Raw genomic sequence first — 15,400 nt, forward strand, 5'->3', positions numbered from 1 at the left:
CCAACATCCCAAAGTCGCAGTTGCAGCCCACTTAAACCCTTGTGTTCCTGGGACTCCTATGGAACTCACAATGACAGATGATATATCCTACAGAGAAGAAGGTGGCTGCTAGGCAGCGGTTGGGCATTTCCTCAGCAGAACAGTCACCACAGCGTGGTGGTATCCGCACCTGTTAGGCAAAATGGCTGCATGTCTCCTGGCGGTGCCTTATACCAGGCTCAAAATGAGGAGATTACAACTACACTTTTCAGACTCCTGGAATCAGGAATCAGGGGCCCAGTCAGCTGCAGTTGCCATACTGCCGAGCCTGCACCAGGATCTTAGGTGGTGGAGGCAGGACTCCAACCTCAGGGTGGGAAGGCCGTTCAAACAGCACATGATTACTACATACTCCTCCCTTCGGACCAGCAGAACCATCTGAACTGGTTTGAGATGATGGGCATTTGGCTCACGCTCAGGGCTTTTCTGCCAGTGGTCAGGGATTGTGCAAACAGGGCAGTACCAGGTCCCCCCATTGTGCAGGCTGGCCATCAGCATATGGGAGTGGGCAATCGAGAATGGCATATGCAACTCAGCGGTGCATCTGCCTGGGGAGTCGAACCTGGAGGCTGACAGGCTCAGCCAGCTGTGGTCCGACAATTACGAGTGGCAACTCAACAGGAATGTCCTTCAGAGCATTTTCAACATGTGGGGGCATCCTCACATAGAGCTTTTTGCGCCAGAGCACAACATGACATGTCAGCAGTTTGCCTCCTGGGGGTCAGGGGGCAAGGCTCGATGGGGGACGCCCCCCTACTGCACAGGGTATTCACAAGGTCAGGGAATCTCGTCACCAGTGACTGATCCTAATAGCGCCACAGTGCTGGCCAGGCCTTGGTACTCAGACTTACGGCACATGGCGGATTGGCCCCGTACCTCCCCCTGGGCACTATCCCACTCCTGCTCCAGCAGGGGGGTTGGTGACCCACACCTCTCTGGAAAGGCTAGCCATGAGCAGATAACTCTACAGCACCTACATCTGTCTCAGGAAAACATGGAAATCATCCAGGGTGCCAGGAGTCGGGCGACACACAGACAATACACAAGCAAATGGGCCAGGATCTGCTTCCAGGCCAGAGACATAGGGGTTGGCCCTTGAAGGCAACGGCCTCAACTCGTGTTAAAAAAAAACTACAAATCCCGTCAGGGAATAAGACCAAGAGATAGATTGCAAGGGAAACAAAGTGTATATAATAATTCAAAATACCAGCAAAGAATTCTGCTGCCCGAGAGAACTCTGCCAAAAATTACAAGGGCAGCACATTAACAAGGCCCCAAGCTTCATGAGTGACGTAATACATAGGTAACACATTCATCATAGTTGATTAGCTGGAGACATATACTAAACCCAGCTGCTCCATATGGGATGCCTGGGCTCCATTGGTTGTTGCTTTCCAGTTGATCATGGTGCACATGGCCAGCTGGGCTCATCTCTGCAGTGAAGGTCAGGGCGAAGAGGCGTTACAATGCTAACTATCTAAACTAAACAACAGTAATTAACAAATCAAGGATAATGGTGAACATCGGATCATTGCATGAATGGGGGTACTTAGAAAAGAGGGAATAATATACTCACATCCCGACCTATCCATTCAGGACTTTCTTTGATTCTGCAGTTCCCACACCCAAGTGTCTCCCTCTGGGGGTTTGATCTACAGTCTACCCTCCCTTGTGCCTCATGATACATACATGTTGCTTTTGGGAGAATATACTGCTGCACAGGATTAGATCTGTCGTGGGTGTTCTGGAATGGTCAATGTGAGGGGGTCAGATGTGTGTCAGCATGAAAGGGTTTGGGCGGTCAGGGCTGGTGGACCCTGGCCTGGCATGGTGGGGGTTGAATGGGCACGGCCAGTTTAGTGGAGATGAATGGGCACTTCGGCCGAGGCCTGTCTCTGTCTCACGCTCTCCGCAGAGCACATTCTTTCGGAAAAGATACTAAAGATTTGCAACATGGATCTATTAGGGAGAATTCTCCTTTATGGCTATTCCCCTACCTAGTGAGTCCCTCAGCAGCTTTGCTGGATTTCTGGGGTTTATTTTTTCCACCTGTAAAGAGTGTGAACCTTTTTCCCACTCTTACATGTGTTTTGCCATTTGTATTTCTACTGTTTGTGTGATCTTGGGCTCTGGAGCTACACCACTCCATGAGCCCAACTTTTTGAGTGTGTTACACAGCACCTTCAGTGCAGTGACACAGGGTTGTCTCTAAGACTTCCCACTGACTCAATTTTTCTGGGGCTGACAATGTCCCCCAGAAACAGGTAAAGTTGCCATTTACTTTATGTAGTCATTTAAACTCCAGACCCAATACACCCCATCTTACATGGAGTATTTGAAAGGGTTAATTCCTACTCCTTTTTGTCTGCGCCTCTTGGAGCTTTGTTTCGCTCCCTTAACACTAAGACTTGGCTGGTGGCAGTGGTACCTACCCTATCTTTTCTACCGCGGTTATAGTATATAAACGTGGAACTGTTTTAGGCTATTGTATTAGCCTCAAACATAAACCCGCTTGACCAAATACTTATTATTTTGGCTCCGGTAGGGTTTTATCGCCATTTCTTTTTGTTAAAATCCTTCTTGTGTTTTACTTTGCGCAGCAAACCAGGTTTGCCTTCTTTGTTCGCCGACCTTTGACGGGCTTCTGTCCAGAAGCCCTGCTTTGGTGTCTGGGTGTCTAGGTGGGCTGAATGTGAGGGAGGGGTTTAGTCACCCCCTCCACAGGGTCTCCTTGGAGACCCAAGTCGCACTTTGTGTCGATTGGCTGAGGTGGTTGTCCGGGCCGGACAACCCTCCTGCTGAGGGATTGACAGTCGGGCTGTATGAATGGGGGATTTTGGCATAAAAGGCAGGACTCTTTGGCTGGAAGTCAGAGTCGACACTGGAACTGCAAAGAACCGAAGAGAAGCAGAGAAGAAGACGGCTGCTGCAACTCCCGAGTCCCGGTGAAGCCCTGCTGCAGTCCTGAGCTATCTACCCTTCAACGACAAGAGAAGATCCAGTCCGGAGTCTTCTTCCCTTGAGCCTGGTGGGATCAACCAGCTCACCTTCCACAGCCAGAGGATCCTCTTCTTGGTCGAAATCGCTGCACACAGCTGTAGTGGTCCGGGTAGCCATCTGAAGAGCCTCTCCTGTTTTAAAGGAGTGCACCTTTTATTCACTGTTGCTTCGCTGCTGCTGGCCTCATCCCTGGGTAGTGCAGATTGCTCCAGATGTCCTCCTTCTTGTCCCCACGACTGAAGCTCCAGGAACTGTGAGTCTGCAGGAACTACCAGGAACAACTGCCGTAGCACCAGCTTTTCTTCAAACGAATAAGGTCTGTGTCCAACTTCGAGGAATTGGGGTGAACCCTTTCTCCTCACCCAAGGCTTGTCCTTGTCTTCCTTCCCTCTTATAACTTTTGCTTCCCCTTCTGACAATATCCAATTACTCCTGGCATCTCGAATCGTGAATTGTTCTAACCTTGTGATTCTCGACAACAGGACCCTGTCCCATTTGACACTGGCGCAGGCCTATTGACTTTTATCTACATTTTAGAAAATGTTCTCTGATTCTATCTGCCTTGACAAAAGTGTTGCCTATGATTTTTATCCCCTATTCTATTGTGTTAATTCATGTGCTAAGTGTGTTTGACTACGGTAACATTTCTTCTTGCGGGTACGCCTTTCTTTCGTAAGACCGAACTGTGGTTACTGTCAAAAAGTGATTGCGTAATAACCCACGGTAACGTCTTCGTTTTACAACACCGGTCTGTCAAATCCTAATGTACTTACCTTGAATTGATCTGCACAAAGGGAATTGGTTGTGTGTAGTATACTTGAAGTGTGGTTTTAATTTAGTAGAAGTGAAGTGTTTTATGAACAGATGGTTAAAAAATAAATGTACTTATACTTATTAACCAGAGACCTTGAGTCAGTGTTTGCTTGAGTCACTGTAATTGTAGTCCTTTGTGTAATCTCTACTACTGCTCATTTGCTCTTGAGATAAGTGTGGCTGCTCACCCATTCCTACCACTTTTTCTGGGGAGTACAAGCTTGTACCCAAGGTGAAATTGTACTACCACTTGTCTTAATTGTGTGTAGTGGTCCCTAAGGGTACTGCACAGGATTCTGCCCAACAGGAACGGCTGGACTTCTGTGGGAACAAGGCTTGTTCAGAGCTGGCCTGGGATGATGGTAGCATGGTCCCTCTGTGTTAGAGGCTGGGAATGGGAGAGCTGTGATTCTACAGAGAGATGATTTTTTCGGGCCTAGCAAAAAGATGGCGTCTGGCCTAGTACAAAATGGCGTCCTGTTACCGGGACATAGGCAATATCATTAGTGTAATTCTTTATGATATATCTTGCGTGTACCTACCATGGGGTTGGGTGTGTCTCCCCCCTTGGTTTACACATAGTTTATTTACTTCAAGGTGCAAAGAGATGGGTTGGGATAGGACCATTTCCTTCCCAACATTCCCCCCTTTTGTTACTCCTACAGTATCAAATACGCTCCCCCAGTGTTACTTTGTTCTTGGGCCCTTCTCTCTGCCTCTACCCAGGTGGGGCTACCTTTGATAGGCATCCATGCTGTACAACACACACTTCTTAAACTTTCCCCACGTTGGGCATACTCTTCTGGGGTACAGGTCATGTATATACATCCCCCATCACCCGCCAGATCTACCCACACCTCCTTATAATTCTCAGGGTCTGGGGGTTGTGCGATAGTTATTTGATAATAGGCACCTACCTTGTCTCCATGTGTTGCTACCATGCGATATTTGAGCTTGTCACTTTCCCCTGTTTGTATTTGGGCTTCCTGTGTCTCATGAGGCACCTTTTTATCCATTCTATTCCCAATTGTCACCATCATCATCGCACTATTAGGTACCGCTTTTGCGCAGCATCTGAGACCTAGCTGGCACACACAGGCAATCAGCAAGAGGAACACGATGATAGGTATCATCATCTTCATAATTGTTCCAAGCCAAGAGGGTACCCAGTTGAACACCATTGAGAACCAGTCATTTTCTTGTACCCTGCTTCTTTTTTCATTTTCACAGGTTCATGCACAGCCGCAATTACATGCGATAGTGTTCAATTTTCAGCGTCGGCAGTAGGTACGAATGTGCAACATGTACTCCCGATCTTTTTGCAAACTCCGCCCTCCATGGCCGTGAGGAGGTCGAGCACATACCTGTTCTACATCGTCATGAGCTGAAGTGCTTGCAGTTCCACTTTGATGACATTGCATTCTTCTTCTGTGTTGTTTGCTAGCTGGATGAGCTCCCACCTGACGTTCTGCAACCATTTTGCATTTGTTCGGGCCTGGACACTGGGCACGAGAGATGCAAAAAATGTCTCTGCTGAATTGAAAAATGTGTTTTCATCAGGGATTTTGCAAGCAGATCGGATGAGCTTTGAGACACATAGTTTGAGGAGCGCCTCTTCCGGAACAGGTGATCATCTCTCTCTTCTGCTGATAGTATCCGAAAGATGGGGGGTGATGCTGTTGATGGTATTTCCGTTGGTTTCTGTGCAGTTGTCCATCTGTTGGCATAGCTACCCCTTTAGGTGCTCCTCGGTTACGACCAACGGTACAGAATGTAATGTTGTCAGTGCGCAGTAGCCCCTCCAGGATGGTGGGAGGTGCAGGTACACTTGTTTGGCACAAACCCATTAATGGTCAATTAGTGCTGCAGTACCTTTCCGGAGATCTGGGATGATGATTGTTGCAGTGTTTGTTAGAACCCGTGGACACTTTTCCTTCGCCATAGAAGCACAGTTCATACTCTTCTTGGTGCACCTTAATTGGTTTTGAGGGCAGTGACCGTGTTAATTTTGTGATGTGGTCTGTCCATAGTTGGGCACATGTCCTATCTACAAAACCCAATTGATCATCAGTAAGGCCACAGAGCCCGTTCAGCCTTGCACATAAATGTTGATTCTTGCCACTTGTTTTCCGTATGTATGGCCAGGAATGGTTCTTTAAAGCATAGCATGTCTTTTGATCCTTTTTTGCATTTTCTCTCATCTGGTGGCAGGAGTTGCATTTTCACTGTGTGTGCCTGAAAGGTACTTTTTATCCTACATAGTGGAAGGTGGATGAGACATTGTGACTCTGCTAGGGATATTTCTTGAGGTACTAAAACCGTGGGCGCCCCAGATGCATGTGGTATTTATGAACACACGTAGCAGCTCTCATTGGTCATTCGCCTTCCTGTGGCCCTCATTTCGGAGTACCAACTGATAGACTGGCCAGGATGGTGAAGGTCCTCTATTTTATCTAACCCAAGGACATTGTAAGCATCATATTTATATTGACGTGTCTGCCTTTTCTTTCTTCTATTGTGTAAGAGAGACTGTCGTTTCCCTGTCAGGCTTTTACAGAGTTGGTCATTGTTGCATAGTAACCTTTGTACATTTGAGGGGAGCAATTGAACCATTAAGCTACTACACAGTGTGGATTGGGAGCTGCTACATGTGGTGCCAGTGGTGGTCGACATAAAAGGTAGCTTACTGTACATTGGGGAAACCTCAATATTTACATTCGCATCAGTATTTACATTAGCTTGTTGATATACCAAAGTGGGGTAAAAGGGATTTGCTTTCACATTGGAAACTGGGGTGAGTAACACATCAAGCAGCTCGTTAGGTAATGATGAATGGGGATTTCCTTGACAGAGGGCTTCCATGCATAGTGACTGCAGCCCTCCACCCTCAGCGTAATGGTGAATGGGTTTTCCTTGATAGATGGCTTCCATGTGTAGTGACTGCAGCCCTCCACCCTCAGTGTAATGGTGAATGGGATTTCCTTGATAGAGGGCTTCCATGTGTAGTGACTGCAGCCCTCCACCCTCAGCGTAATGGTGAATGGGGATGTCCTTGACAGAGGGCTTCCATGTGTAGTGACTGCAGCCCTCCACCCTCAGCGTAATGGTGAATGGGGATTTCCTTGATAGAGGGCTTCCATGTGTAGTGACTGCAGCCCTCCACCCTCAGCGTAATGGTGAATGGGGATGTCCTTGATAGATGGCTTCCATGCATAGTGACTGCAGCCCTCCACCCTCAGTGTAATGGTGAATGGGATTTCCTTGATAGAGGGCTTCCATGTATAGTGAGTGCATCCATCCACCCTCAGCTTAGTGACTGCAGCCCTCCACCCTCAGCGTAATGGTGAATGGGGATTTCCTTGACAGAGGGCTTCCATGTGTAGTGACTGCAGCCCTCCGCCCTCAGTGTAATGGTGAATTGGTTTTCCTTGATAGAGGGCTTCCATGTATAGTGACTGCAGCCCTCCACCCTCAGCGTAATAGTGAATGGGTTTTTCTTGACAGATGGCTTCCATGCATAGTGACTGCAGCCCTCCGCCCTCAGCGTAATGGTGAATGGGGATTTCCTTGACAGAGGGCTTCCATGTGTAGTGACTGCAGCCCTCCACCCTGGGCGTAATGGTGAATGGGTTTTCCTTGATAGAGGGCTTCGATGTTTAGTGACTGCAGCCCTCCACCCTCAGCGTAATGGTGAATGGGTTTTCCTTGATAAAGGGCTTCCATGTATAGTGACTGCAGCCCCTCACCTTCAATGTAATGGTGAATGGGTTTTCCTTGACAGAGGGCTTCCATGTGTAGTGACTGCAACCCTCCACCCTCAGCATAATGGTGAATGGGTTTTCCTTGATGGATGGCTTCCATGTGTAGTGACTGCAGCCCTCCACCCTCAGCATAATGGTGAAGGGCTTTTCCTTGATAGAGGGCTTCCATGTATAGTGACTGCAGCCCCCCACCTTCAGCGTAATAGTGAATGGGTTTTCCTTGATAGAGGGCTTCCATGTATAGTGACTGCAGCCCCCCACCTTCAGCGTAATGGTGAATGGGTTTTCCTTGATAGAGGGCTTCCATGTGTAGTGACTGCAGCCCCCCACCCTCAGCGTAATAGTGAATGGGTTTTCCTTGATAGATGGCTTCCATGTGTAGTGACTGCAGCCCCCCACCTTCAGCGTAATGGTGAATGGGTTTTCCTTGATGGATGGCTTCCATGTGTAGTGACTGCAGCCCTCCACCCTCAGCGTAATGGTGAATGGGTTTTCCTTGATGGATGGCTTCCATGTGTAGTGACTGCAGCCCTCCACCCTCAGCGTAATGGTGAATGGGGTTTCCTTGATAGAGGGCTTCGATGCATAGTGACTGCAGCCCCCCACCCTCAGCGTAATGATGAATGGGTTTTCCTTGATTGAGGGCTTCCATGTGTAGTGACTTCAGCCTCCCACCCTCAGCGTAATGGTGAATGGGTTTTCCTTGATGGATGGCTTCCATATGTAGTGACTGCAGCCCTCCACCCTCAGCGTAATGGTGAATGGATTTTCCTTGATAGAGGGCTTCCATGTATAGTGACTGCAGCCCCCCACCTTCAGGGTAATGGTGAATGGGTTCTCCTTGATGGATAGCTTCCATGTGTAGTGACTGCAGCCCTCCACCCTCAGCGTAATAGTGAATGGGTTTTCCTTGATAGATGGCTTCCATGTGTAGTGACTGCAGCCCTCCACCCTCAGCGTAATGGTGAATGGGTTTTCCTTGATAGAGCGTTTCCATGTATAGTGACTGCAGCCCCCCACCTTCAGTGTAAAGGTGAATGGGTTTTCCTTGATGGATGGCTTCTATGTGTAGTGACTGCAGCCCTCCACCCTCAGCGTAATGGTGAATGGGGTTTCCTTGATAGAGGGCTTCCATGTATAGCGACTGCAGCCCCCCACCTTCAGTGTAATGGTGAATGGGTTTTCCTTGATGGATAGCTTCCATGTGTAGTGACTGCAGCCCTCCACCCTCAGCGTAATGGTGAATGGGTTTTCCTTGATAGAGGGTTTCCATGTATAGTGACTGCAGCCCCCCACCTTCAGTGTAATGGTGAATGGGTTTTCCTTGATGGATGGCTTTATGTGTAGTGACTGTAGCCCTCCACCCTCAGCGTAATGGTGAATGGGGTTTCCTTGATAGAGGGCTTCGATGCATAGTGACTGTAGCCCTCCACCCTCAGCGTAATGGTGAATGGGGTTTCCTTGATAGAGGGCTTCGATGCATAGTGACTGCACCCCTCCACCCTCAGCGTAATGATGAATGGGTTTTCCTTGATAGAGGGCTTTCATGTGTAGTGACTGCACAGGTTTACATTGAGATTAACAGCTGTCAACGTGACAGAAAGGCAGTGAGCTGTTGTAGGAACGGAGTGGTGCATGTTTATTCAGAATGTCATGCAGGTAAGGGGGGTCTGGTAATCAGCAGTTGGGAATCATGTTTATAGATCGAGGACAGAGGAAGTATTAGGGGGTCATTACGACCCTGGCGTTAAAGGTTTAACGACGCCGTAAAAGGTGTTGGCGCCGTTAAACCCTTAACGCCTGATTACGAGGTCCCTTTGCGGCTCCCGACCTTAACGGCTGGTCTGGACTAGCCGTTAAAGTAGGGACCCTCAAAGGTACTCCCGAGGGAATTACGGTACCGCAATTTGCGGTACCGTAATTACCGCCTTCCCCAGTCCCATTGAGCCCTATGGGGCAAAAATGGGAATGGGGAAGGGCCAATGGTAAATGGGGAATTACCACCCCGCCAACCTTGGAATGGGGCGGTATTTCCCCTTTTACCATTAGCGGACTCGTTACAATACCGGCAGCAACCATGGTGCTAATAGCGCCATTGGTTACCGCCGGTGTTGTAATGAGGGCCTTAGTCTTTTTTATCTTTGATTGGAAGGCATTAATACATTCCTTAAACATTCGCAGTTAGGGTGCTCCATACAACCTTGCCAGGAGGAAGTGGTGCTGGTCAATATTTACCCCCCAGTGGTGGAGGTGGATGACAAGGTGGTATCTAGATCTCTAGGTAAAGTCTCCGCAAGATAGAGGGGGGTGATATTGACTCAGCATGCTGTGTCTTTAGTGACTTGAGAACATTGATGGGGGCCTCCAGTTCCTATGGTATGAATGAGAGGCATTAGGGTGTGCCTCAGGGGGAGACGCCAGTTTTCTCAGCTCAGGTCAATGCTGAGTCAGATGGTGTTCTGTCATCTGTTGATGACAGGTAGCGTGAAGTGTCGAGGTGCAGGAGGTGGAATTGGATTCATTAATAATAATAATAATAATAATAATAATAATAATTTCGCATTTATATAGCGCTACGAAACCCTCAGGTATCTATCTGAGCGCTGCTTATCCACGGCGAGTGGTGCTCATTTATCGACCTCGGAAGGATGAAAGGCTGAGTTTGGCCCTGCTCGCTCTGCTATCGGGCCGGCATCATTTCGTTGCTACCTTGAAGAGAGGCTTGCTTTCAATGTTTGCCTGAATACTTGTATTGCATTAAGATTGTTTAAGTTGGGTGCATTCTAACAGCCTCTGGGCATGCCCCCATTATTTGCAGCTCTTGATGATCTATTCAGTGATCTAGGAGTCCACATGAGCGGCTCTCATGGGACTATAAGGAAAAGCTTTCTTCTTGTTTACGCTCTCCGTCTGTATAATAAAAGTTTAATTCTGATTTACATTCATTCCTGCTGTCTATATTTTAAGACATGGATCATTTCAGCGTTTTATTAAAGTGATTCCATTCTCTATAAAAAATGTAAAAAGTCCACGTTCAACACAATTATGGACTTCTCCGCTTTTGAGAGTCACAAATAGAAAGCGCACAGCGAGTTGTTGTAATACATGCATTGGTCTCATAAGTGACTATGGTATTTTCTTCCAAATATCTTTCCTCCCCAGTGTAGTGATTCTTTTATTTATCGTCATTCCTCATTTTATTTTGACATGTTTGTTCAGCACATCCAAGCCACATTGAATGGCGAATGGGAAGGATAGAAAGGGATAGGACGAGAGATAACTGGACAAAGAGAAGCAATTGGAAACATGAAAAAGACAGAACTAACATTAAAAACCAGCAGAGGTATCAGCAATACTGCACAGAGAGTTGTGCTCTGGTATTGGAAAAACCTATGCCCGGTGCGAAACAAGGGTTGGACCGGGAACTAAAAGCAGTGCCGGATAAGTCTTACCAGCACAACGAGGACTTAGGGAGGGTGGGTCCTAACCAGTACTCTCTCCCTATTCACTCACCCACCTCAGCAATACAGACCTCCATCCCCCACAAATCCTGTAAGGGGTGAGTGGGCTAAAGATTACCCCATGATTGGCTTATTATTGATGTATTATTGTTCTACAAGCATTGTGTATAAAATTGATGTACAAAATATACATATACTTGCCTGCGTGGTGCAGTACGCTGGTTGTAGTGTGTTGCTGGCTGGCACTTCTTGGCTGTGGGATAGGCAAGTGATTAAGGCTAAAGTTGAAAAAACTATCAATGTGAGCCGCTGGTTCTTTGTGAAGCCTGGTGTCGTGCGTGGGACCTCATAGGTCACCATCCATGTTGTAGGCCATGGTCCTGCTGATCCCGAACAAGTTTAGTCTTGGTCTTAGAGTCAGTTCTCATTAAAATCTGCCTATAAAGTTGATATCCAACAACTTGCATATGAGCAATGTCTCAAGGTATCTTAATATTTAGACATCTTGACATTTAGAGATTAGAGGATACCTTCCAAACTTGAACATCTGCTACTGTTTATTTCAGACTTTCACTTTCGAGATGCATATCATCAAAGCTAAGGAGAACTATGGAGGCAACTACAGATGTGAAGTCTCGTACAAGGACAAAGTTGATAGCTGCTCATTTGATCTGGATGTCATTGGTGAGATTTTCTGTTCCTAATTATCTTGAGCGGCTTTTCTGCATTACCATTTTTGATGATGGTGCTTTATTCTCAATCCTTTTACCCTGCAGTTTAATCTCCTAAATTAAGACAAAAGCCCCTTAAATCTGAATTTACTGCATGGAAATCACTTGCCATTGATCAATGGTCTGGTATAATTTTAAGAGTGGTATCTTGCATTCTGAAAAAAGATATTGAAGTGCTTGGTGGTGGCAGCTTGGAGAATAGCAATATGTATAGGCCCTTGCACCCCGTACGCTGCAGGCCCACTCACATGCAGGGTCACGCACACCTGTCATGTGGGATGGCTTAGACACACCTATGTGTGGACCCACACACACCTCAGCATGCAAGTGTTTGTGTGCTCAAACACCCTCGCAACTGCTGGCCCATGCACCTGTCACACAGTCCATTTGCACCTCAGATCTGTGTCCAGAGGCCATGCAGAAAAGGTTGCACCCGTGCTTGCAGCACAAAAGGCTGCATTCCGAGGTTAGACCTTTTGTGTGATGACTTCTCCAGCTCCCTGTCGAGGACGGGAGGGATCCCCCTGAACCCTCAGCCACACTGCAGCACCTCGTAGGAACTCAAAGCATGTGATCCCTCAGACCCTTATGCATATGCATCACACATTATTGCACATACAACGCTTACACATTTCTGAGTATAGTGTTATTTCATGTGCTCACTGTACCCAAGAGCTCACTGAGCCTGCACACATTTCAATAGCTGCACTCACTAAGAGGCATCTGTTCTAGGCCTTTAGACCCCTAATGCGCTTTGAACGCTTCAAGTGCTACATTTGCCACTTGTGGGTCCAAACACCTCCCTCACAAGCTCATGCATCTCTCACAGGCACATGCACCCCAAGTGACTGCACCCCTCATGTCTAGGCCCATGCACTCCCGCCCACGGTCAAGAAACCGATTTCATAAGTTTCACTTTAAATTGGGTTCGTGAACATGATACATGCTAAAGAAAAGGCCTTTCCAAGTGTTGGGTATAGACTGGATCCATCGATTGAAAGCAGCAATGATGCTTGCGTGGATACATGTGACTGATGAACTGATTGATTTGACAGATTGATGGATTCATGTGGCTGATAGATTGATCAATGTGTCTGATGAACAGTTTGATGGCATGATTAATTCATTGATTGGTTGGTTGGCCAGTGTATTGATTGGCATGCTGACTGATTGATGTGCAGAGATGCTTAGATTGGCTAAGAGGATGCTTCATTGGCTGATTATGCTGGCCCATGGATTGATACATTTCACAGATTTTTGGTTTGACTGGTTCATCAAACTGTTGCTTGGTTGATCGATCTACGGTATTGATGATTGCCTGGTTGATTGATGTTTTGATTGAATATATGAAGGGTTTTTCAGATCAGATAAAAGTGATGGATTGAATGATTGGTTTGGAGGATGGATGGATGGATGGGCAGGAGGATGAATTGTTAACAGATGGATGAATGGATAGGTGGACAGGTGGATGGTTAAATGGAAGGATAGCTGACATCTTGAAGTTGCATATATGGATGGATGAAGTCTAAATGAATAGACAGAAAGATGGATGGGCAGAGGATAGAGAGATTGATGTCTGCATGCATAGGGTGGGTGAATGGGTGGATGGATGAATTGTGAACAGATGTATGAATGGATAGATGGACAGGTGGATGGTTAAATGGAAAGATAGATGGAGAGCTTGAAGTTGGATGGATGGATGGATGGATGGATGGAAGTCTAAATGAATGGACAGAAAGATGAATGGCTGGATGGCTGGATGGATGGATGGATGGATGGATGGATGGATGGATGGATTGTTGGTATGAACATTTGAAGTATTTTAACGTGATTAAATGTGATTTCCTTTCTCAGCAATTCCGGAAACAACTCAGTCCATTGACATCCGGTCTGCTTTCAAGAGAAGGTAAAGAGCGTCTCTTACCTGTTTTTCTGCACTTCAGGGAGTGCCTGCCCTTCAGCCTGTGTAGAGCACGTTTCACCATTGATGAATGTACTTCATAGACATGTCAAGCGAAATCCAAAGCCACTTCACAGCCAGATACAAGATATGTTTATATGGGGGAAACAAATCCTGGCCAGCCTTCGGTGTGAGTAACCAGTGGACCCATATGCCTTCAGGAAGGTGACATGACCTGGGTGGCACTGAGCCTGGTCCCCCTGCTTGTTCCCAGCCCCCCAGGTAGTATGCAAGACATTGGGTAGGTGTTGGCAATAAAAGGCCGTGGGATTTTATTGCACAGTTACGGTCATACAAACATAATCATAATTACAGTAACCATAATATGTAGTACTTTTGGGCATCGGGTCCCGAGGTTACCCCCTCTGGTCCGTGCCGCCATTATTGTCCCATGACAGTGTGGTCACCGTAAGGTGACCTGTCTTCTTTCTCCTTCTTCTCATCCTTTTTCTTAGGGTGGGAGGGTTCTGGGAAAAAGAAGAAGAGACTCTGAGTGCACACAGTATTCTTTGGTTTGGGTCCCAGTGCAGGGCCCACAAACTGATTTGTTTTTGGCTGCAGCAGCCATTATATAGGACCCAGGGGCTGTCCCTTGGGTCATTCTTTGTGGTGGGGGCTGTAGTGCCAGCCCCCAGCCAGCATCTGCTGACAGCTAATTGCACCTTATGGTGCCTGAGCCTAGCTCCCCCACCCCCTGCCCACTTCCTGCCTTAGGTGGGCCCTGATGTTTTGCATTCCTGTGTTGGGAGGGCAGATTAACACCCTGCCCCTCCCTCTGTGTTTCCTGGTGCAGGGACTGTGCTCGCCTTTGTAGTATTATGAAGGAGAGGGGGAGTGCTGGCCCATTTGTTGGGCTGCTGCTCCACCTTTCCCCTGCCTAGACAGCCATGGGGTACTGGTTACCCTGCCTTGCTTTGGGAGGCCCCTGCAGCATTGCCCAAAACAAGCGCGTAGGCAAGAGATGGCAGCTGGGCGCCTCTGCCCAAGAACAAGCTTTCTCCCGAGGGCTGCTGCACACGCCAAGAATGCTCAGTGCTCCAGCAGAGTATACACGTGCATTGAGAATGCACTAGCGATGCACCTGCCCGTGCCAGGACGGTATACCAGGCACCAGCAAGCTATCAACAAATGCATCTTTTTAAGTTTCAGACGTTGCAATTTAATAGGTTTAGCAAATAAATAATGTCGTGGAAAGCATGATTGTTTTTGATTAAAGAATTGCATGGAATGTGCCATGCAAATAACACGACAGACACATGGAGCTTGCAGCTGTATTAGCATTTGACCGCAGCGCCACAACATGTTCTGGGTCTTACCAGATGACACACGTTCCGTTTTGGGAAAAGCTCGTGCGCCCAGGAATACCCCTTTCCATGGTTTGCATTCCCTGCCAGAGCTAAGGACTTTGGGACACACAGTGGTCACTGGTTCTTGACCCAAGGCCGCCCATACATCGAGAGAGATTGTGGCCAAATGAGGTGTGCTGACAAGGCTGTGCACTAGTAAGAAGACATGAACCAACACAGTGCACAGGCACGCCTGGCCCTTCGCAGGTCAATGGAAAGACTGTTTGTCATCGTTCTTTCTAGCAGCAAGCAGAAGGGACGGTTATTGCACCCAGGCCTCCTGTGCTGA

At 47.5% G+C, this 15,400-nt stretch overlaps 1 protein-coding gene across 13 annotated transcripts in view; it reads left to right on the top strand.

The window, feature by feature from the left end:
• The window catches only part of MYBPC1 (myosin binding protein C1), a 1,087,780-nt gene that overhangs the window by 252,894 nt on the left and 819,486 nt on the right, over positions 1-15,400 (top strand). For all 13 annotated transcript variants that reach the window (XM_069629883.1, XM_069629891.1, XM_069629879.1 and 10 more), the window contains 2 exons: positions 11,641-11,758; positions 13,660-13,711. In XM_069629883.1, coding sequence (XP_069485984.1) covers positions 11,641-11,758; positions 13,660-13,711 — 170 coding nt within the window. The remainder of the gene's footprint in view (positions 1-11,640; positions 11,759-13,659; positions 13,712-15,400) is intronic.

This window comes from Ambystoma mexicanum, chromosome 12 (assembly GCF_040938575.1).
Source record: "Ambystoma mexicanum isolate Mex_15411 chromosome 12, UKY_AmexF1_1, whole genome shotgun sequence".
In the NCBI taxonomy this organism is placed as follows: Eukaryota; Metazoa; Chordata; class Amphibia; order Caudata; family Ambystomatidae; genus Ambystoma; species Ambystoma mexicanum.